The 23,105-nt window shown below is 34.4% G+C and overlaps 1 protein-coding gene and 2 non-coding genes across 3 annotated transcripts; all 3 read right to left on the bottom strand.

The window, feature by feature from the left end:
* Window positions 1–2,703: 2,703 nt before the first annotated feature.
* LOC132282523 (small nucleolar RNA SNORD24) lies at window positions 2,704–2,795 on the bottom strand. The gene has a single exon (XR_009471790.1). It is a non-coding gene; the product is annotated as a small nucleolar RNA SNORD24 (small nucleolar RNA).
* Window positions 2,796–3,809: 1,014 nt separating this feature from the next.
* LOC132314270 (LRR receptor-like serine/threonine-protein kinase FLS2) lies at window positions 3,810–8,757 on the bottom strand. The gene is made up of 2 exons (XM_059813150.1): window positions 4,838–8,757; window positions 3,810–4,387 (listed from the first exon to the last, which is right to left on the bottom strand). Exons 1-2 carry the CDS (start codon window positions 7,968–7,970, stop codon window positions 4,035–4,037), a joined length of 3,486 nt encoding a protein of 1,161 aa, XP_059669133.1. The 5' UTR covers window positions 7,971–8,757; the 3' UTR covers window positions 3,810–4,034.
* Window positions 8,758–13,299: 4,542 nt separating this feature from the next.
* Window positions 13,300–13,379, bottom strand: TRNAL-UAG (transfer RNA leucine (anticodon UAG)). Its single transcript has one exon. It is a non-coding gene; the product is annotated as a tRNA-Leu (tRNA).
* Between the last annotated feature and the right edge of the window lie 9,726 nt (window positions 13,380–23,105).

Here is a 23,105-nt window from a genome sequence, read left to right as displayed (position 1 = left end):
AGCAGGAAGGAATATCGTTCAGAACGTATCTCTTCAAGTAGTTACTCCTATCCCTGCAAACACTATAGCTCAAGTCATCACAAGGTATTCCCAAGGAGCGGCATAAGTAAGTGCAAAAACGAGGAACGCATGTTTCACAGGGGCAGTCATGTTTATGGGATTTGAATTTTTTATAGGAGGAGACAGAGCAGACACCAAAGGCGCTCGGGATTGGGTAACCCTCTGCAGCCGGCGAAGACCAAGCCCCACTAATGCCCACTATGCTATCCCTCCAACCCTTTTCAGATTTTATTGTGTCAGTACATATGGACATCTTCTCGAACGGGTAGAGGTGGTAGAAGGGCTCGTTAATACGGATCTTACTCACCTTATAGCACAGAAGGAGGTCTATGAGGTCGAGGTCCAGATTTCTGTCACGCATCAACAAGAGCATAACAGATATGATTCTAAAGAAGTTGGGGTTGACCTGCAGAGGGGATATCCCCAATCTATTGAAAACATAACTAAAGAAAGGGTGCAGAGGGAACCTAACAACATTCAATTGAAGGTTCGTGAATAAGACTTCGCCGGGCAGGAGGCCGGCGCCGGTCGTAATGTTAACGTCTTGGGGGCAAACCCTAACTTCGATGTTGTCAGGAAGTCTAAGTCTCATACGAAGAACATCCAGATCTACAACCATGGTGGAAGTGATAGAAGAATCTACAAGGGGGTAAATGGAAGCCTGCCGAAAGTAAAAAGAACGAAACTAACCTCGGAGGACTGCAAGATCGCTGGAAGAATGACTCTTGAAGAATTTCACCAAGGAAAGCTTAGCACTGTTCTAGAAAAGAGAGAGACTTGGCTGATGATGGAGACGGTAAAGGGAAGTGAAGTGGAATTCTAGAGCATTATAAAGGCGAGGGGGCCCGAGGGCCGAAGCGTCGGGAAGGCGAGAAATCCCTCGAGCCCCGGAACATTGATGCTGGATCTGACCGTCCACTCCCCCACGTGGTTATCTCGAGCCGTCAACATCATGATGAGACGCCATCAATAATTACCCCTTATTAAATAAGGGGCAATTATGGGGGCAGTTGAGGAGGCCTCGGATGACATGGGCCAGATCCGCCTCGCAAACATAGCACTCAGTCCGTACAGCTGGGCCAGCCCATAGAAGGACACTGCCATATGGGCCGAACGAGAGTAAGCCCATCAAAAGTGACTAAGGCTTACGAAGGAATAGGCCCAGATCCAGCAATTAGTAAATATCTTGTAAATATCTTGTAAATATCTATAAATAGGAGATGGAATGAAATGAAGGGGGATCTTTTTTGGGTTGAGGTGTAAGAATTCTAGAGAGGGAAAGTGGAGAAGGAATTTCTTGCATTTTCAGAACTTTGTGTTCAGTCTGAGCTCGTTCTCTTTTATTTCGAACATTCTCCAACTAAATAAGTGATTGGTGAAGCTTGAATAGCTATAAAATATGAAGTGTAAAAATCTAAAACCTAGTCAACCCACCTTTCATATCGAACCAAAAATTGCACAACTTTATCAAATTTTCACAGTTACTTCACCGCTGTAAATCTGGTTTTTTTTTTTTTTTTCAATGTCAAACTTTCTCATTAAAAATTTAATTCAACAGATATAAGGAAAACAGTTTGCTATAAATATTGCATGTCTGTAACTGATCAAATGATCAGTAATAGAACTGCGTGTGTTTTGCGTAGTTAATTGATAAGTGATCAATGTGGTTGGTCTGAAACGCAAATCTGTTGTTAATAAGATCAAGATCGGTACAAATGGTCGCTACAAATGAGTGATGCAAAATTTCCACTAAAAAGTTAAAAATTGTACAAGTAGGTGTGCCAAACCCGCTTTTGCAGTGTGAGGAGACTATGCAATGGGTTGTACCTGGCGCGGGGGAGAGATTTTAGCCCAAGTATTGACTTGGCGGTCCCCACCTAATCCACCGTCTGAATGGCTCTGAGAAGGGACCGTTTGGCTGCATGGAAAGTGGTATCAATAGATTGTTCGGGTGCACTGTTACTATGGCAACAAAAATGACCAATTGAACTCTACTTCATTTTGGTGGAAAAAAGAACTCTAATTCATTTTAATAGGAAAAAAAAAAAATTTTGAATTCTAATTTATTTTCTCTTTCCATTTGTTAATTTTGTAAAAGGATTAACTGCAAAAAGATTCTTTTGTGGTATAAAACATCCTTATATTATTAATTTGGTGCAAATAGGTCGGTATAAAATGATGATAATACCCTCACTTCGGTTGAATAAATTAATAACTATAGATACCGGCCATGTAAAATGACCATTTTGTTTTATTTGTGTAAAATTGTGATTAGCTTTCTAATATATATATATATATATATATAAATATATCAACTACTGTGCATTCAACTTACAATCAATGGCAACTACACCATCTGGACGAATAAGAAGGAAATCTTGTGATCGCCATTGGTTGAGATAAACAATTCTAGCCAAATAATTGTTTGTGCCTCGCATCATTCTGTGTTGGACAATTAACATGAATTTTCTAAATAATTTTTAATATAATATTTGTAATTATTATTTATTTCAATTATCATGGATTATGCCAGAACCAAGATCTGTTGAATTTTTATACATTCCCATATATATATATTACAAACCACAAAATAATTGTTTTTAAAAAAGAAATTGATATAGGAAAAAAAAAAATCGAAAAAGAGGCCTCAGAGATCTTGGTGGATAAAAAATCATCAGATGGATTCAGGAGGAACCCAATCAAGAGTAGCAAATATCAATATCACATCACCGGCCACAAATATATTTATTTTCTTTCAATATTAAATCCATAACCAAATAAATAATTTATTTATTTAACTAAAAAAATATAAACTATATAATCAATACATACATACATGTATATCCGACCGACCAAGACTACAGTCGCAGAATGGAGAGACATGTATTGACCTATATAGAGAGAATGAATGAAATGATTGCTAACAGTTGTCTGCTAAGCTTCTCTATTCCTTAAGAATCTGATCTCTAATGCTGACCATCGCTTCGGTTTCCACCTTCTTATAGAATCCGGCTAGAACAAAACAATTCAAAAAGATTTTCTTCCCATGAGCGTGGCTTTGAAGCAATATATATATAAGAATGAGGAGATTGAAGATCCATGATGAGTCAGAAGTAGCTAGTTGTAAGATCATGGTAAATTTTGCAGTATGACTTTGCTCAGTGGCAACACAAGCGCCGGAAGGAGGACTAACCCTAGAGAGAGAGGGAGAGAGAGGGAGGAGGGGTAAAATGGGAATCAAAAAGGGTAAAAAAAGTGGGGAGCAAAATGAAAATCAAAAGGGTAAAATTGGATTTTCATATTTAGTCTTTGTCACCAAAAAAAAAAAAAAAAAAAAAAAAAAAAAAAATCTGCTAGCTTATTTATACTTTTTTTTTTTTTTTTTTTTTTTTTTTTTTAATTTTATAGACTAACAGACACATTTTAAAAAACACAGGACTAGTTATTAAAACCTCTTTTCTGTCAATTTTCAAAACAAAATCACACAATCCTCTCCCGTTCAGAAGAAGTTCTCAGCCACTGAACCACAAGAAAAAACAAAACAGCAGCTATAAAAAGGTACACTATAGCTCAAAAAAGACTTCAACTACGAACCACAGCTAGAAAGCAAAAGCATCAACCGAAAATGGAGTCTGGGAAATTCCAACTCTGTTGAAGGTGAATGTTAACAGCAGACGGAAATTTCCAAGAGTACATATATATGATGGCATTAGATATTTTAGAGATCGAATTTATCGTAGTCATAAGCATTATGGATGAATGCTCCAGGAGTTGGAAACTTTTTTTCTTCTTCTTTTAAATGGACTAATAACATTTTCAAATTACCAAATCACTAAAATTTAAACAAAATTACAAGCACATTATTCAGCCAATGAAAATGGCAGTAGCTGACTGATAATTAAAAGTTTTCATGCTCTTTGGCTTCTGAACTGATCATCTCATGCCATAAGCTTGAGTGAGGAAAACATATGCAGTCATGACGCTGACGCCATCTTGATCTTGCTTAGCTTCAAAAGGGAAGACAGCACTTCATCCATGTTGGGTCGGTCCTCGGGATCAGGACAGGTGCATGACAAGGCCAAGTTAAGGAGCTCCTTCATTACATCCTGCTCGGAGTAATTTGAAGCTACTAGATCAGGGTCTACAACTTGAAGCATACTTTTGATTCCATCTGCAAGGGCTTTCTCCACAAGTTGAGGCAAAGTGATTGGCAATTCATTCTCTTCTGCAAGTCCTGTCGGTCTTCGCTTTGTCAGGAACTCCATTACTATTATCCCGAAGCTGAACACATCGACTTCAGTTGTAACCTTCCTCATATATGCAAATTCTGATCAAAATATCAGTGGAGTAAGAACCAAGAATTAAAGCAACCACATTGTTACAACAGAATTGTAAAGTGAACCATGACTTGCCTATCTACATTTGATCATTTCAATTGAAAATTTTTGATGTGAAATATAGTACATATTTTCCAATTATACTTAAAAAACTGAAATGTATCTATAATCAAATTTTATAAGAAGTCCAACTTAAGGATGAGGGTGAAATGCATGGTTTTTTTTTTTCAAGGAAAAAGCACAGACAGTGTGCTTGAAAACTATTCAAGAAGCAGTATCCCAATTTTAAATTTAATCTAGGATATGTGAAATGCAAAATTTCCTCTCATATCAGGACTAGTTGCAACTATGTTATTAATTAGCACTGTTTAGATAACTCAGTAAACACGTAAACTCATATAGATGAACTTCATAATGCAGATTACACAGTTAAATGTTACCTGGTGCCATGTAGCCAATAGTGCCTTCGAATCCTGATGTAGAAGAGAGGCTGCTTCCATCCTGGAGATGAATACCCAGCACTCGAGCTGTCCCAAAATCGCTCACACGAGCCTCCCATTCTCCATCCAAAAGAATGTTAGAAGGCTTCAAGTCACAATGAACTATGGGGAAATCATAACCTGAATGCAAGTAAACCATTCCACTTGCAATAGAAACTAAAACATCAATTCTCTTGGACAGTGTCCATCTTGAACGATCCACCCAAGGATCATGTATAATGGTCTCCAAGTTACCATTTTCCATGTATACCAAAACCAAAGCCTTCAATTTCCTACTTTCCCATGCGTAGCCCAATACCTTCACTAGATTCCTGTGCCTCAGTTGGCTCAGGGTCTTGGCTTCTCTGTAAAAGCTCTTATCAGACTCAGCTGGAAACTGATGTAAATTCAATTTCTTTACTGCAACAATCTGCCCATCTTCCAATCTACCCTTGTATACAGTGCTCAAGCTGCTGGCTCCAATAATATTTTCTTCGCTAAAGAAGTCGGTAGCTTGTTCCAAATCCTTTTGATCGAACCTCTTGAGGGTCAATGCTGAAGTGTAATCTGGTTCTAGTTTCTCAGAGTCTTCTGCTTCTGTTTTTTGCTTTCTGATGTATCGCTCACGTACCAAAAATGCCAAAACTAGAACTAGAAGTAGAGAAGCAAAACCAAGTACCACAAGAATTAGTACAATCTTCTTGGATAACCGGTTCTTCTTGCAAGGGTCGAAATTTTTTGTTCCACAGAGGCCCGAGTTTCCTAGCAAACTAGATGCACTTAAGTTCCTGAAAATGCCAGTTCCTGGAACGCGGCCCTCAAGTTTATTGAAGGAAAGGTTGAGATGTTTCAAGGTTGAAAGATTGGCAAACCTCTCAGGGATGCTGCCATTGAACTTGTTATGAGAAAGATCGAGGGAGTTTAGTTGCATTAGATTTGCCAAATTTTCAGGAATGGGACCATCTAACTGATTTCTTGACAGGTTCAAACTCGTCAGCATAGCAATCCGAGTAAAAGTTTCAACAGGAATTGGACCAGAAAGGTTGTTCCCTGACAAATCAAGAGAAAACAAATTTCTGCAGCCTTCAATTTTTCTAGAAATGTTACCTGATAGATTATTGTTAGAGATGTCAATGGCTTGTACCATCTCCAACATGCCAAGCTCTACCGGAATTGTGCTGCTCAAGGAATTGTAGGAAAGATTCAGATATATCTGCAAATTTTTCATATTTGCAATCACTGACCCTGGAATAGATCCACTGAGACGATTGTGTGAGAGATCCAAAACCATCAATTGGTGAAGCCGTGCCATGCTCTTTGGGATTGATCCATTGAGCTTGTTGCCACTGAGGTCCAAATATGAAAGCAACTCAAGTTTTGAGACAGCTTGTGGGATGGGGCCGGTGAACCTATTATGCTGCAGCTGAAGATAAGTCAATTGTTTCAACTCAAAAATCTTTTCAGGAATTGTGCCTTCCAGCGTATTGAATTGCAGAAAAAGCCCTTGCAGGAGAGAGAGTTTTGAAAGTTCAGGAGGAACTAGGCCTGAAAAACTATTTCTATCAAGTTCTAGGGACAACAAACGACTAAGGTTTCCAATCTCTCTTGGGATAGGCCCGGTAAATGAATTTGAAAAAAGTCGCAACATTTGGAGATTAAAGAGTTTATCCATACTTGGTTTCAATGATCCACTAAAATTGTTGACGGCCAAGTCTAGTCTGTAAAGATTTGAGCAATTGAAGAGGTCGTCTGGAATTTCACCAGACATCTTATTTACCCCAACAGATAGGAACGTCAGATTTGGCAACTGCCCCAAGCCCCTAGGAATTTCCCCAGTCAGTCTGTTATATGCTAAACTGATAGTAACAAGACGTGTACAATTGGTGATACTGGATGGAATAGACCCCTCAAGAAAGTTATCGTGCAGGGTTAGGTTCATCAAATTATACAGAGATCCAATATTTGATGGAAGTGACCCTGTGAGGAGATTGGAGCTTATGGACAAATATGTTACATTTGTCAAGTTTGTCAAAGACGAAGGGATCTTCCCAGTGAACCTATTTGAATGAAGGGCCAAATATTGTAATGATCTCAAAGTCCCAATTTCAGATGGTATAGTTCCAGCTAACTCATTCTCTGAGAGTCTTAAAATGGTTATTGATTTAGCTTGGAACAAGGAGACTGGGACTGTGGAATTCAACCTGTTCCTGTGTAACCTTAAGACTTCTAAGTTAGCCAAATTTCCAAGCTCAGGAGGAATGCCTCCAGTGAATTTATTGGTATAAATGTTTAGAATTGAAAGCTTCTTACAATGACCAAGTTCAGATGGGATTTTGCCACCTATGAAATTCAAATGCAGCTGAAGAATTTCTAAGTTTGACAAATTCCCTATCTGTGGAGGTATTACTCCTGACAAATGGTTTTCACTCAGGTCAAATGCTTGCATGGCTTTCAACCTACCAATGGAAGGAGGTATAGAACCAACCAAGCTGTTATCATAAGCAAGAAAAATTTGAAGATCAACCAAATTTCCTATGTTAGATGGGATTGTACCAGTAAGATTGTTGAAGTTGAGACCGAGTGCAAGCAAGGCCGTGCAGTTGCATATTCTATCAGGTATGGTTCCTTTCAAGAAATTACTTACCAAGACTAGTTGCTGCAAATTTCTAAGGTTTCCTAGCTCTGGTGGAATTGGACCGGAAAGAAAATTTTCATGAAGGATTAGATCCAAAAGCTGTGAGCAAAGCCCAAGCTGAGGTGGAATGTGTCCTATGAAAGAATTTAAAGATAAATCAAGAACCTGGAGGCTGGTAATGTTTCCGAGGAATGGAGAAATTGCACCTTTGAGCTGCATTTCGGCCAGAGAAATTGAAATGACATGATTTGAGGAAGGATCACATGCAATTCCAGACCAGTTGCAGTGATGTTTGGCATCAGTCCAGTCCACAAGAGCTCCAAGTGGGTCATTGGCGATCGAGTTCTTGAATGCTTTCAAGGCCTCAATTTCAACTTCCAACCTTGGCTCGGCAGACACAACTCCCACTAGGACAGAACAAACCACAGCAACAATAAAACCAACTTTCTTAAATGCCATTGCAGTTATAGAAACAACTGATACTCTGATTTTATGTTTGAACCAAATGAAGAACTCACATAAAAAATTCAATCTTTGCTTCCATAAACCTTAAAAGAAAGTCTTTCACAAATCAAATCTGACAAAAGGGTCAAATACCCATCAAAGCAATGAAGAAGAATGTGATTCTTTGAACCTTAACAAACAATCTAATATTGACTCTAAGCTTACTTTCCGGGAAAAAAAATATTGACTCTAAGCTTAAATCCAAATTGAGGAAACAAGTTGGCCAGGCGAGTCTCCACTGCCAGAAGAGTCGAGCATATCCAAAACGTGGCCTACCCACTAAACTCTAGTATATTACCTAATGACACATGTACCCAAACCACATTTTTAAAAAATCCAAACTTTGTGTATGGTAAATACAGTGATTAGTGACGCTTGAATAGCTAAAAATATCCAAAAATCGCACAACTTGATCACATTTTTTAACATATCACTCAAAATTACTTCACCTCGACAAACTTGAATATTTTTAATATAAAAAATTCTCATTAAAATTTTAATTTGACAGACATAATGAAAAAAGTTAGCTATAAATTTTGCATTTCTGTAACTGATCAAATAATCAATGATAGATGGGTTTTTTTTTGTTTTTTTGGCGAGTGATCTGTGATTGGTCCCAAACGCGCTTTTAACAATGGGAAGAGACCATAATGCAAGTTGGCTCATAACGGCCAAAAAGATGAGAAGTCTTCTGAGTTTTGGAGTTGTACTCGGCAACAAAACTATGTGTGGGAAAGAAACTTTAGCCCGCCACCACCTCTTGTAGATTTCAATTATTGAGTTGGGGCCCAGTTAATCCCACCTTCTGAATGTCGATTGCTCTTAGAAGGGGCTGTTTGGCTGCATGGAAAGTGCCTGGTATGAATAGATTGTTCGGGTGGCACTTTATATGGCAACAAAAATGACCAATTGAACTCTAATTTATTTGGGGATACAAAATAACTTTAATTCATTTTAATAATAATAAAGGAACTCTAATTCGTTTGTAAAACTAAATAAAGTGATCGTTCCTTTTAATTTTTATTTTTTAATTGACAACGTAAATCGAATCAAATCCCTTTTCTAATGGGTTACACCAACTCATATAATATATAAATTTATATTTAGAGGGAGAGTGGGGGTTTACTGGACAGTGTGCGACTATGTATATAAGATACATATAGACACACCGTGAAAGAGAGAGATCTCCATATATATTACCTGATATTAAAGTCGAAGACCTCTGTTCCCGCAAAACAAAGCCTTAGCTTGATTATTCACCTTCCGTTCCGGTTTTCTTTTTCCTTCTCTTGCAACTTGCTATAATCAGACGCTTCAGACGGTTAGTGTGTGAGGGACACATTTAAACTTTAGGTTTGGGAATGGGGTTGGAGGAGGTGGCTGGCGGCGGATTAGCGGAGCAGAATGATGGAGATTTTGCTGGAAATTACAGAGAGAGAGAGAGAGACGATTTCTGAAGGGTTGTTAAAAAAAGAGTTGTATTTTGAACCCGGTTAACCATTAAAAACGGGTTAATTTTGTTGGACCTTATAAGCTTTGGAATAATGCGAACATGATCTTCTAAAATTCATGCACTTACTACTTATCGAATATACGAAGTAGTTTTTAACTAAAAAAAAAAAAAGAAAGAATATACGAAGTAGTTCTAGAAAAATTCATGTAGTAATCTTATTTTATTATTATTATTTTTTTTTCAATGTAGTAATCAAATATAGTGTAATAATTTCATATCAGAAAAAAGATAATAGAATCTAAGATTTAGTACAAGACTCATATATTATGAGAACATTTTTGTATTTTTTATTTTTAAAATTGTGCTATAAACACTTTTATAATTTAGTAATTAGGCAAAAACATTACCTCAAATCTAAAGTAATTATAATACGTCCCTTTTGTCTTTTTCTCCTTCGGAAATTACCAACTCATGTTTAGATTCCTAAATTTACAAAGTCACCATCTTCACCGCCACTGCAACGGTCATAGCGACCACTATTGTGGCGATTCCTTACTTCACCCGCTGAGGCTGAGAGAGAGAGAGAGAGAGAGAGAGAGGGAGGGAGGATGTCTTATACTCCTTTACCGATTTGCACAATTTTAAAAGTAAAAAGTGTTTTGTGTACATGAGGGGTCAATATGCCCGCTAAACATATCACATGAGCGTCAAGTGCAATTAACCTTAGAATCTATTTTAATTGATATAATTTTATTACATGAACAAACGCTGCAAAGTAAAGTTAAATTGCCAGAGGGTACCCATAAAAAATAAAAGACCTAGATTTCTTTTTCCCGAAAACTGAAACAAATAAAAAACCTACATTGCACTTGCAATGAATTCAATTATGAAGGTCCAAGTCTTGGTAAGAGAAAAATGTATGTAATTGTATTTCTTGACCAAAATAAAAAAAGTTAGCTAAACTTCTCAAAATTCCATTACAATATAAGATTACACATATTTAAATCATGTCATACAGTCATACTATACAAAATCACACAACATACATTCACCTCGATGAAAATTTTGAAATTTTTAGCTAAGTGTTCTCATTGAAGGTTTTAGTTTTATAGATATGCAGAAAAATTGTTCACTTCTATTAATTCATAATTATCGTTTGTTCTTATTATCTTGCATTTTGTAACTAATAATGAAAACCCAAAATGCAGAATAATTAGTGACCAATGTCGTCTGGTTAGGTTATAAAGCACAACTTTATAATTATCATTAAAATTTATGGATTTGACAGCTCTAAAATGCAAAAGTGCTTCATAAACATCCAAACAATGCCAAAACAACATGCAAAATTGGAGTGTAAATGTTAGGGGTGAAAAAAAAATCATTGCAGTGAAATGTCGATTCGATTTGATTCTTTTATGGTTCAATTTTAGTTTTAATTTTAAAACGAGGAACCATTAATTTACGATTTTGATCTTGATTCCGATTCCATGGTTCCGATTCCAAGTCCTTTAGAACCGAGCCAAATCGTAAACTATATATATATATTACAATATTAATAAAACAATAATAAGTACACAACAATACATATTTTTTAGATTACACACAAAGATAAGACTACTTTTAAATGATTTTTTATTTCTAAATTTCATATTTGTTACACACAAAAAAATATTGTTAAACACTAATTGATTCTAGAGAGGAGGTGAATAGAGTCAATAGCCAATTTTCTTAATTTTGCAACTATAAATTCCAATTAACAATTATGGAATAATCAATTAAGGTAGACAAGCAATTCAAAGCATAAATGTAAGAGAGATAGGGAAAGAAATTGTAAACAATGACTTGGAGATTTTAGTGAGGCTTGAAAACTCCTACTCCACGGCTTAAGATCCCTCTTGAGACTTTCCAATCCACTAGAGCTTCTCCTTAATGGTGGAGAGCAAACATTCACATGAAACAAATCTTTGCTTCTCTTTCTTGTTAGGAGAACACCTTTCTCCTACGCTTCTTTTGGGTCACATCAACCCTTACAAGTTTGTAGCAATGTATATATTTGAAATACAAGGTAGAATTTATCTTAAGATAGATGTATAAATGTAAGCTCACAACTAGAGTAGATATATGAATCAAATGAAGCTCAAATCTCTAAGATGATACGAGAAAGTAAGAGATATGGAGTAAATGAACAAATAAGAACTTGAATGCTCTTGAATAATCTCTAGAATGCTCTTCAATAGTTGTGCATTTATAACAAGCTGCAACCTCTATTTATAGAGAGAGGAACACAATATAGCTGTTAGAGATGAGGTGTGCATAGTCCAAGTTTGTAGGTAGCCGTTTGATTTTGACTCTGTGTTGGTCGGCTGATGGAGTATCTTTGATCGGCCGAAACGATGGGTTTAAGAACTCAACTCTCTGTTTTTGAGACCTTTTCTTGTTGGTCGGCTGATGTATTAAATCGGTCTACCGATGCATATATTATAAAAATTATTTTTCGTAAAACCCTTGTCGATCGGCTGAACCCTCATGTTCGGTCGGCCGAAACGTTTGTTGGCCAAAACCTAACTCTCAATTTTCTCTGTCAGCCGGCTGATGCCTTAATTCAGTCGGCCGAAAGTCCTTAAATGTGAACCTCCTTCTCTATTTTTTTGTGCTAGGTTTTCAAAGTCATGTTGGGAGCTATGTATGATGTTATTTGAATCAAATAATTATAAAATGATGGATGTATGTTCTTAGGATGTGAGCTTCATGAATTCCATATACTACTTTGACATTTAAATCTAAAGAATTCACCAAACCTATCTACCCCATTTGAATCGCCGATCTTGATTATTTTTTTTCTCCGTGTTTCATCTTTTTGAAGCTTGGGATTGAATGACTTGTCTTCCTTTACCCTTGGCTGCATGGAATGAAGCTTGGTTTTGCCTTTTCTTGTTTTCTACTTCTTTTTTAAACTTCAAATGGCGAACCTATGTTCTCAAAGCAAATATTAGCCCTTAAAACATCATTAATGGTTTGTGATCATCAAAATTAGTTTTAAAGTCAACAAATATTAATGATAACACATTTGCTTTTAAATCACAAATATATTTTATTTATCGATCGAGAGATTTATTATTACTCATTTGTTGTATAGCTTATATTTGTTTTGATAGGCCTAATCTATGTGCTTCATAGTGAATTATTGTTTTTTTTTTTTTTTTTTTTTTTTTTTTTTTTTTTAAAGGTTAAAATGAAAATATAAAAAGAAAAAAAAAAAAAAAAAATCATGGTTTGGAACCGGGTTCCAAGTGTCAACGTTTCTGATTTTGATTTCAATCTTTTTTATCATTGAAATCGGTCGGCTTCTTATTTAGCAACCATGCCAAATTGGACCATGTGCAGTGTGCAGTGTGCACCAGTAAAATACAACTCCATAAAATAATTAAAATATATAATTTGTATAGGGTGTCAAACACCGTTTTTGACCAATTTTCGATAATAATAATAACAAATAAATAAATAAAACACGGTTTTGACCATACATATGGGCGCACTCTAAGCAGCACTGGCCAAAAGCACTCAGTGTCGATCTTCCACTTGTTGAATGGTTCCAGAAGTTCCAATAGCGGGCCGTTTGGTTGTATGGAAAATGGTATTAAGGGGTTGTTTGGGTGTGCCAAGTAAAAATGGTACAGGTTGTTGTTTGGAGGAAGGGGAAAAAAGGGGTTGTTTGGGTGTGCCAAGTAAAAATGGTATAGGTTGTTGTTTGGAGGAAGGGGAGAAAGGGTTGTTTGGCTGCAGAGAAAATGGTATTAATGGGTTGTTTGGAGGAAGAGAAAAAATGATTTTTGACAGCTGTGGGATTTGAACCCACGCCCTTTCGGACCAGAGCCTAAATCTGGCGCCTTAGACCACTCGGCCAAACTGTCACATATTACCTTGAGCTAGCTTATTTCTATAAATTTAATGTGAACAAATATGGTATGCAAATATATCAAAGTTAAATCCAAATTCACCAATACATCACAGTGGCTCTTCACTGACGATATATACTATTTTTTTAGAATCCTTTATCACAAATAATGGCATTAACTTTTCTTCCCTTTCACATGGCATTTCTTTACCGAAAGTTTACTGTAAATTGGTATCAGTTGAATTTTGATGGAGGAACACACAGGTTATATAAAAATCTCTTGCCTAAAATAATATGTTTTCAATACATGGTATATTTAATGACTAAAGCCTAAAAAGTAGTTCTTGACAAAACCAGGTTGCTATATTGGTCTCACTTTGAAGAAAAGGTGATGATTTTTCTATATCTTCTATATAGCCTATAGCTTTTAAGACTTGGGTACAAGAAACGAAGTATAGCTTCATATATAATAAGTTAATAGTATATGATATGCATATACGTCGACCATAATATTTTCACATAAATATATAAGCTCCTTAAGAATATGGTTTATTTTCTTAAGAAACAAACAAACAATGATAATGGTAATCTTCCTACGTCGCCGGGTAATCTTTAATGATGTGTTCGGTTTGTTTGTTTGTTTTTTATTTTTTTATTTATGAATTTCACGATTTGGAATTCGAGAAAAATTAGCTTAACATTTTAATAAGCTCGCTCCTCAATTTTAATTTGTAGTTTTAAAAGTAGCATAATGTTTTGTTTGGCAGTACCAAATCAATGATTTGAATTTGATCTAAATTTTCTTTAATTTTAAATTTAAAATATCGATTTAGTGCTCTCAAACAAGAACTTATTTAAATATAATTCATACCAAATTATCTTCAAATTTATCCTAATTAAATGATATAGATGCATTCATGTGTGCATTGCCAATGTTTAAAAAAGGGATGCAGTAGTATAGTACGTTAATGGTGAAAAATAAACAAATAAACAAATAAAAAATGGAACCCCAATTTAATATATAAGATAAAAAAGATTAATATATACCTCCTTAAATGTTATTATAATTAAAGGGAGATAGTGATAGCTTTGCTAGTGATCTTCTGCATGCTAGAAGGGAAAACTTGCTTGTTTTAAGACTGACATATATATATACTAGAAAATGGACACGTGCAATGCACGTATATAAAAATCTATATATTGGATAAATATTTGTATTTTATATATAATTTTATCTCAAAATAAAATAAAATAAACTTTAATTTTGAATCTTCCTCACCAACAAATGATAGATAGATAGATATATAGATAAATAATAGCATGTGAGAGTTATTATTAGTGTGATTTACAAAGACCCAGCCAACCATTGCTACATACTACAAGCATCTTTTCATGAGTGGATTACTGTTAGCTTAATGCTTCACAATATGCACATATATGAATGTAGATGTATGTAAATAAATATACATGTATATATATTCTTATATCTATACAAAATCACAAATGTAATTGTAATAATAAAATTAAGCCATCAACGACCTGCATCCTTATAATTTTACATAAAATAACAATGTCATGTAATACATACATCTACAAACATGATTTTATAACTTAATCAATTTATCTTGTTTAACTACTAACATGACAGGTTTGCTAATTTCCTTGATCACCTTTAGTTCTCTCTTAAGACTGCAGGCTGATTAATATAACATTAGAGTCTGTACTCTGTAAAGTACTCTGTAAACAACCCTCTATATATAGTTTCAATATGCATGAAGTTATCCTATTCAGATTAAGATTATAGTCAGTGTAGAATTCTCCTATTTAGTTAGAATTACATTTTTATTTCAATAATAATGTGATATAGAAGTAAATATAAATAAATATAAAAAATAGAGAGAGACAAAAAGTTTTTAGAGGAGAGAAGAATTGTAACCTAAATTCATAATTTATTTAAGAAGTATAGTGCACTTACAATGTTGGTCTGAAAATGAAAAAAAAGTTTTTACAGAGAAGAAGATAACATGAAAGAAGTTTTTTTTCTTGAGATCATATTACTCCTAAGTATATGACAACCCTTCACAGTAGGTGTCTCTTTTAAATATAAAAGTAGAAAGTCATCTTAACTGTTGATGACTTTTAGAAAAAGGGAACGTTGACTCTTTGGGAAAAAACAAGAAAGAAAGAAAACAAAAACAGTGTGTCAAAAGAAAGGCATCTTAACTGTTGATGCCTTTTAGAAAAAGGAAACTTCGACTCTTTGGGAAAAAAGAAGAAGAAGAAAGAAACAGTGTGTAGAAAGGAAACGTCACGTATAATATTTTTGTAAATTAAAAAAATTATTTTAAAATATATATAAAAAATCAAAATTGAATACACTATATAGATATATATATATAGCCAATGCCAAAAGTGTTGAAAATGAAAGATTCAGTAGTAATACTACCAAATATTATTAGCTGTAAATATAATACGTGGAGGATATTTGCTGTAAATAGAATATTGGTCAAATGCTGTAAATTAGAAAATTATTAATTAGGCCAGCTAGTTATGTGCATATATTCTCTCCTATAAAAAGAACTCGTGTAAACTTGTGAATTGTATGCTAATACAGAGAAAAATGTTTATTCCATATTTCTTTCCTTTCAAGTTTATATGGTATCAGAGCCACCATAAGAAAGGAAAAATAAAAAATAAAATAAAATAAAAATAAACCCTAATTTTCTTTTCTGCATAATTTCTTCGCTGATCAGCCATGTCTGACGTTTCCTCCATGTCAACCTCGCCTATCACAACCCAATCAACCAATCCGATAACCCAAGCCCCCAGTACCGATTCTCACTCGTTTCAGATCACCAATATTCGCTTTAATGGTGACAATTATTTACGGTGGTCTCAGTCCGTTCAGATGTACATCAGAAGGAGGGAAAAGATCGGGTACGTGATGGGAGACAAGAAGGCACCAGCATCGAAGGACCCAACGTATGTGATCTGGGATGCAGAAAATTCAATGGTGATGACTTAGCTTATGAACTCTATGGACGAGGATATTAGCTCTAACTATATATGCTACTCTACGGCCAAGGAGCTCTGGGACAACGTGAATCAGATGTACTCTGATTTGGGAAATCAGTTTCAGATCTACGAATTGACTCTAAAACTTGGTAAGATTCAGCAGGAAGAAGACTCGATCACCAAGTATTTCAATTCATTGAAGCGCCTTTGGCAGGACATGGATCTGTTCAATGATTATGAATGGAAATCCACTGAAGATGCCATTCACTACAATTGGACCGTGGAGGCTCATCGCATTTACAAATTCTTTGCTGGACTCAACGTAGAATTTGATGAAGTACGAGGACGGATCATTGGCAGGACTCCACTTCCTCCAATTGGTGAAATGTTTACTGAGGTTCGAAGAGAAGAGAGCCGCATACATATGATGTAGGGGAAGAAGACTACCAGCGGACCTGTTGAGAGTTCTATCCTTATTGTTGCAGAGACTGCTACTAATAAAGCAGTCAATTTTTAGTGAAAAACTGAAGAGAAGCCACGGGTCTGGTGCGATTTCTGCAATAAACCACGCCATACTCGGGAGAACTGCTGGAAAATTCACGAAAAACCAGCGAATTGGAAGAGTAGCAAGTCTGGTGACAGAAATAGACGTGCGGTTCCTACTGCTAATGAAGCTGAGACAAGTCCTTTAAGCAAAGAGTAGATGGATCACCTTCTGAAGCTGTTGAAATTTAATTCCTCATCTGGTATTCCTAGTGTTTCTCTTGCACAAACAAGTAATGCACTTAGTGCCCTTTCTTGTTGTTTAAATTATACTCCATGGATCATCGATTTTGGAGCCTTTGATTATATGACCAGCTTTTCTAATCTTTTTAGCACTTACTCACCATGTTCTGGTCTTGAAAAAATTAGAATTGCATATGGTAGTTTCTCACCTATTGTAAGAAAAGGTTTGATAAAATTATCCGAGAATATAGATCTTAAATCTGTTCTCCATGTCCCTAAACTAGCCTGTAACCTTTTGTCTGTGAGTAAACTAACCAAAGAATCTAATTGTCGTGTAATTTTCTGTGATTCTTACTGTAAATTTCAAGACTAGAGCTCGAGAAGAAGATTGGCAGTGCTAAGATAATAGATGGACTTTACTACTTTGATGGGGACTTCTCCAGCAATAAAAAGGCTCAGGGCCTTAGTAGTGTTAGTTCTAACTCTGTTTATGAACAAATAATGTTTTGGCATTTAAAGACTAGGATATCTAGCTTTCCATATCTTAAACATTTGTTTCCTACTTTATTTAAAGGTTTGGATTGTTCATCGTTCTATTATGAAAGTTGTTACTTATCTAAGAGTCATCGTATTACTTATTTGCCAAAACCTTATACTTCTTCAAAACCATTATATTTAATACATAGTGATGTTTGTGGACCTTCAAAAGTCACTACTATCTCTAGGAAAAAAGGATTTGTTGCTTTTATAGATGATCATACCCGTTTATGTTGGGTTTATTTGATGAATGAAAAGTCTGAGGTTGAAATTTTTTTTAAGAATTTTTACACAATGATTGAAACTCAATTTCAAGCAAAAATTAGCATTTTTCACATCGATAATGAAACCGAGTATTTTAATGAAATTTTGGGGAGTTTTTTTTTTAAAGAAAAGGGTATCCATCATCAGTCTACATGTGTGGATACCCCTCAACAAAACAGAATTGCTGAAAGAAAAAACTAAACATTTACTTGAAGTGGCTCGTGCTATAATGTTTTCAATGAATGTTCCAAAATATCTTTGGTGGAAGCTATTTTAACAGCTTCGTATTTGATTAATAAAATGACTTCACGTGTTTTAAAATATAGCACGCCATTAGAATGTTTCAAAATAATTTTTTCATTATCAAGGATATACTCGGATTTACCTCTAAAGGTTTTTGGTTGCATAGCTTTTGTTCATATACCTAATAATACTCGGTTCAAACTTGATCCTCGAGCCAAAAAATATTTTCATAGGGTATGCTTCTAATCAAAAGGGATATAAGTGCTATAATCCCCAAATAAGAAAATTTTATGTAAGTATGGATGTCTCTTTCTTTGAAAATAAATCCTACATTCCCAAAAATTCTCTTTAGGGGGAGAATAAGGTGATGGAAGAAATTTTTTGGGATTTATTGTAATACCCCTAATTTTAAAAGGATAGTCTCGGTATTTTATTAATTATTTTCATTGTATTTTTTATTCTTTAATTGATTTCTTGGTTATTTGTTAATTGTTTATATGAATTAATTAATTATGTGTTTATTTGAAATACCTGTTTAATGATGTGTATTTGTTTACTTAAATGTTAGGTTTTGATGTGTAATTGTTTATTTCAATGTTAGGTTTTTCTTTAAAAATAATGTTAAGAATTAAATGTTTTAAATGGTTGTTTTATTTTATTTTTATTTCATTTTAGTTTAATGGTTATAGATAGTAGTCATGGGCAAACCAATTGGGTTACAGGGATTACTTGGATAAGAGGTTTAATGGGTACAGAAAATTACCAATGGATAGGGCATATGGGTTACCCCTACTTTTACAAAGGATAGTCCTGAAATTTCATTAATTATTTATTTGTAATTTTTAAATGATTAATTATTTAATTGCTTTAATGGTTGTTACTTTATGTACTTGTTTTAATTATTGATTTAGTTGTCGTTAATTTATTTAATTGCGTTACTATTTAAATTATTGATTTAATTGTATTAATTATTTAATTGTTATTTAATTATTTTGTGATACTTCGTTGTTTTAATTATTGCTTAAATGTTATGTTTTAATTATCTTTAATCAGTTTTATCGTGACTGTAGGATTGGTTGTATATAGGTTACACAGTTTATAGCCGACATTGAATTTAACTTAGTTTTCTCTATGGGCCGAGTAAATTCAATTAGGGTTTAAGGGAGCCTAGGATTAGTGTGGCTTATAGATACTCATCTAAGGGGTCTGTCTAGGGTTTTAGAATACCATTACGATATAGTAAGGTTGTGAGAAGTTTTAGAAACGGTTGGGAGGAAACAGTGAGATAAACTGAGGTTTCGCCGGAGAATTTAGACGGGGAAAGGCTAAAGGCAAGTTCTAACCTCATCTCTTTCCCTTTTACTCGTGTTCTTTGCATGCCTAAGTAGTTCCAGGAAAACATTAAACGAAATTAATTGATTGAATTAACTAACTATGCATGTTTAGAACTCATTATATCAGTATGTATTGAAACTTATTGTAAACTGCTTATTTTGTGTTCAATTGTGCAACTTCTCTTTTAAAGTACTGTTAATCAATGTATAAAGGGGTAGATGGGTTTTCTCTGGGTATCTTTGAGCACAAACAAAGGTGTTAAAAGCTGTAACAGAGAGGGACGGAAGTAGTGCAGGCAAACGGAGACGAATCAAGCAGACAGAGGAGAGGGGGAAGTGGAGGCAGCTCCAAAAGACCATGGAGCCAGCTCTACATGGTTAGGAGCTGGCTCTACCATGGTTTGGAGCTGGATCAAGCATAGGTGGAGGCGGCTCCACCTTGTGGGAGCCTGCTCTCCTCGTGTGTTTTCCAGTTTTTGAGTTTTCTGCGGGTTCTGGGCTACTGCAGATGGATTTGTAAAGTTTCAGATTGGTTTATGGGTTGTTCTAGGGTGGTTCAATCTAGTCTAAACTCATATTAATGTTTCAGAAACTATGGTAATACAGAACGCATCATTGGGAGCAAGTATAGGACATAGTAGGAGACCTTTCAGAAAGTTGATGTTTTGGTGTAAAGGTAAATGATTCGAGCTGCTCATGGTTTACTGAGCAAGTGCTTTAGGGAATTGTTGATTTAAATTGTGTCACAGTATTATGGAAAAATAAGCATGACAAGTATGATAACTTTTTATTATGCTTAATGAGACCTTTGTTCCTAATTTCACAATAACGGATCATGTAAAGTTTCTGGAGGTTGTAGAATGGTTTTGAATAAACATATTAAATTTGATATTGTTAATTTTATACTCATAGTGGAACATAGGATGGATTATATCTATTCTCTGTAATTTAAAATTATTGGAGAAGTTTGTATCAGTAGGGCTGACCAGCATGTTATATATATTTTTGTATACTTGTAATGTATTCTGGTTGCCTGTGTTATGGACTGGTTGATAAATATTTTCATTGTTAATGTTATCAACTGTGGAATAGTTTGGAACAGTTGGTAATTACAATTATTGCCTGTGTTGTCAATTGTGGATATTGGATTACATGCACCGGTGTGGGACGGTAGCATGCCTAGGTTTGGATTAGTTTCAAAATACTAAATCCTACCTACACGGGAATAAGGGAATGGATATTAATATAAATCCTACTTATAATTGAGTCAAAGAAGCTGCATAAGCTGAATGACTACTCGGATTACTCGTAAGTTATGTTAAGTCAAAGAAGCTGCACAAGCTGAATGACTAACTGGACTTTGTATGGATGGGACGAACTTTAAATATATATATTATGGTACTGCGATCTGAGCTTGAGTCTCAGAGTCGTCGGTTAGGGAGCGTATATTGTGATACCTCTCGATCTAGAGTCACGGGTGATCAAGTTCGAGCACAGAATATAAGGGATACAAAACAATTAATATTTAAACAAGCATTTGAATACAAAAAATAATAATAAATAATTAAATAAATAATCAGCTGAAGGAAACTAAATAATAAATCCTTATTTTAAAATTCTCAAATTAAAAAAATAATTAAAAATTCCATACTAAAATCCTCCAATCCTCTGATACCAGTAATTAATTAAAACTACAACTCGGGAATCCATATTGTGGACCCTTAATAATATCCTAACTGAAATAACTGAACTGAAATAAAACTAATAATTAAACCATGAAGAAGAGTCATACGTAGAGTCGGAAGAGTGAATGACTGTCTCTGTTCGGCACGAACAATCTCTAAGAATGGAACTGACGAACACCTGAAAAATAATGGTGGGTTAGGTCCACATACAAGTTCTAAATCTACTACGTCCCAAACAGAGACCCAATACACGTACACATCATAATTAATTCAACAATAACTAAATAGTCCATATATAGATATACACACACTAAAGAAACCTCACTAAACTATAGAGTTGTCTCAACCTGAATAGTAGGCAACATGCAAAACGCACATATAGTGGGCATGAGTACCTAGACCTACCAGGGTACACAACTACACTATATCTAGCTACACATCCCTAGCAATATATGCACCCTAACCACTGATTATGAGACTCAAGCTCATATCATGGCGTATAATTATATATGTAAAAATCCGTCCTAATCCAACCATAAAAAATAAACTATCCAATTATTATTTTAATAAAATGTCATCCAACTATTCCGTTGACCTGACACGAATAAATAGGACTTAACACTGTGGTCAATCCATTCCCTTATTAAAAATAGGTAGGACTTAACTCGTAAGTTAATCCGTCCCTAATATGCCCCAATCCCATAGTTATGCATTAATTCATAACATATCCAAATAACAGTTTCCAATCCAAGGATATTGTAAATAATATTTACATCTAATAATCCAAATAAATATGATATAAATCATAAACACATTCTTTGCATTTACTTGAGTACAAATATCAATTCTAAATAGTATACATTTAATTTACATCATAAGAAATTAACATGCATATCAACAGATTTGTACATCTCCATGTTCTAATTAAATTAATTTAAATCTAAATAAATGATTAAAATAATTTAATCTAACAATATTTAATTAATTTATCCTTTTAAAATCAATTAAACTCCACACTTAGCATGTAATCTTAAATCATGCATTTCAATTCTTAATGAATTTATTTAAATTAAATAAATATTCAATTCAAATTTATTATTATTCTTTTTATTTTTCCATATACACAAGATTCATTCCTACCCAACTGTGTATGCCTTTGGAAGAAAACTAAATTTAACTCACAAATAATCAAACTGATGCATTAGTAAAGTTTTTTTTAACTTTTTACTTTATTCCTCATTCGGCGTGCCCAATTCATGAAAGAAACACTTCTAGACACAATTTTTACGAAATCTCTACAATGAATCATCATGGCCCTTTGTCTAATTCGCCTTGTTCATCGTGCCTTTACTTAAAAAAAACAAACAAATTTAATTCATACTTTATGCACCAAACTGTTTTTAAGGTCCAATTTTGACTTCATACACATGAATCAATTTATACTCTAATTCAATACACTTAACCCCTCGTTTCGTGTGCATGCTTTATGCATACATAAATTTTTGATTTTACATTTATACACAATAGTGACTCACGCTAGTATTAATTCAAGTAAAAACAAAATAAATTAACCTACAAATCATGGCCATCAAACAATGCACAGTTCGGCATAAAAGGAAAAAATTTAAAATCCAATACTAAAATATGAACTGAAATTTTCAAATAAATTCATGTACTAGATTCAATTAATTTATTTAACGAATCCTAGAATTAATCTAGCATGCATACAGTATGAATCAAAGGAGAAAAGAAGAATTATAACTTGCCTTTAGGGATTTAATAAAAACTTTAGCCTCCTTCTTCCTCTTTCTCTTCCTTCTTTATCTCTCTAAAATATATTTCGTGATTTATTTTCTAACCCCTTTTACTAACCTATAGTTATATATTTATAGGCTAAATAAAATAACCTAATCCTTTTTCCAATCCAAGTCAAACTAA

Source organism: Cornus florida, unplaced genomic scaffold (genome assembly GCF_030987335.1).
Source record: "Cornus florida cultivar Cherokee Brave unplaced genomic scaffold, ASM3098733v1 CherokeeBrave_3.0.0_Hap2_Chr01, whole genome shotgun sequence".
NCBI classification, from domain to species: Eukaryota; Viridiplantae; Streptophyta; class Magnoliopsida; order Cornales; family Cornaceae; genus Cornus; species Cornus florida.
This window is presented reverse-complemented; position numbering and strand designations above follow the sequence as displayed.

Bases quoted from the DNA above. Each gene is read 5' to 3' on its own strand.
- LOC132314270 (XM_059813150.1), bottom strand. From the start codon at position 7,970: ATGGCATTTAAGAAAGTTGGTTTTATTGTTGCTGTGGTTTGTTCTGTC. The intron at 4,388-4,837 runs GTAACATTTAAC...TATTTTGATCAG, and splicing joins TATTGGCTACATGGCACCAG to AATTTGCATATATGAGGAAG.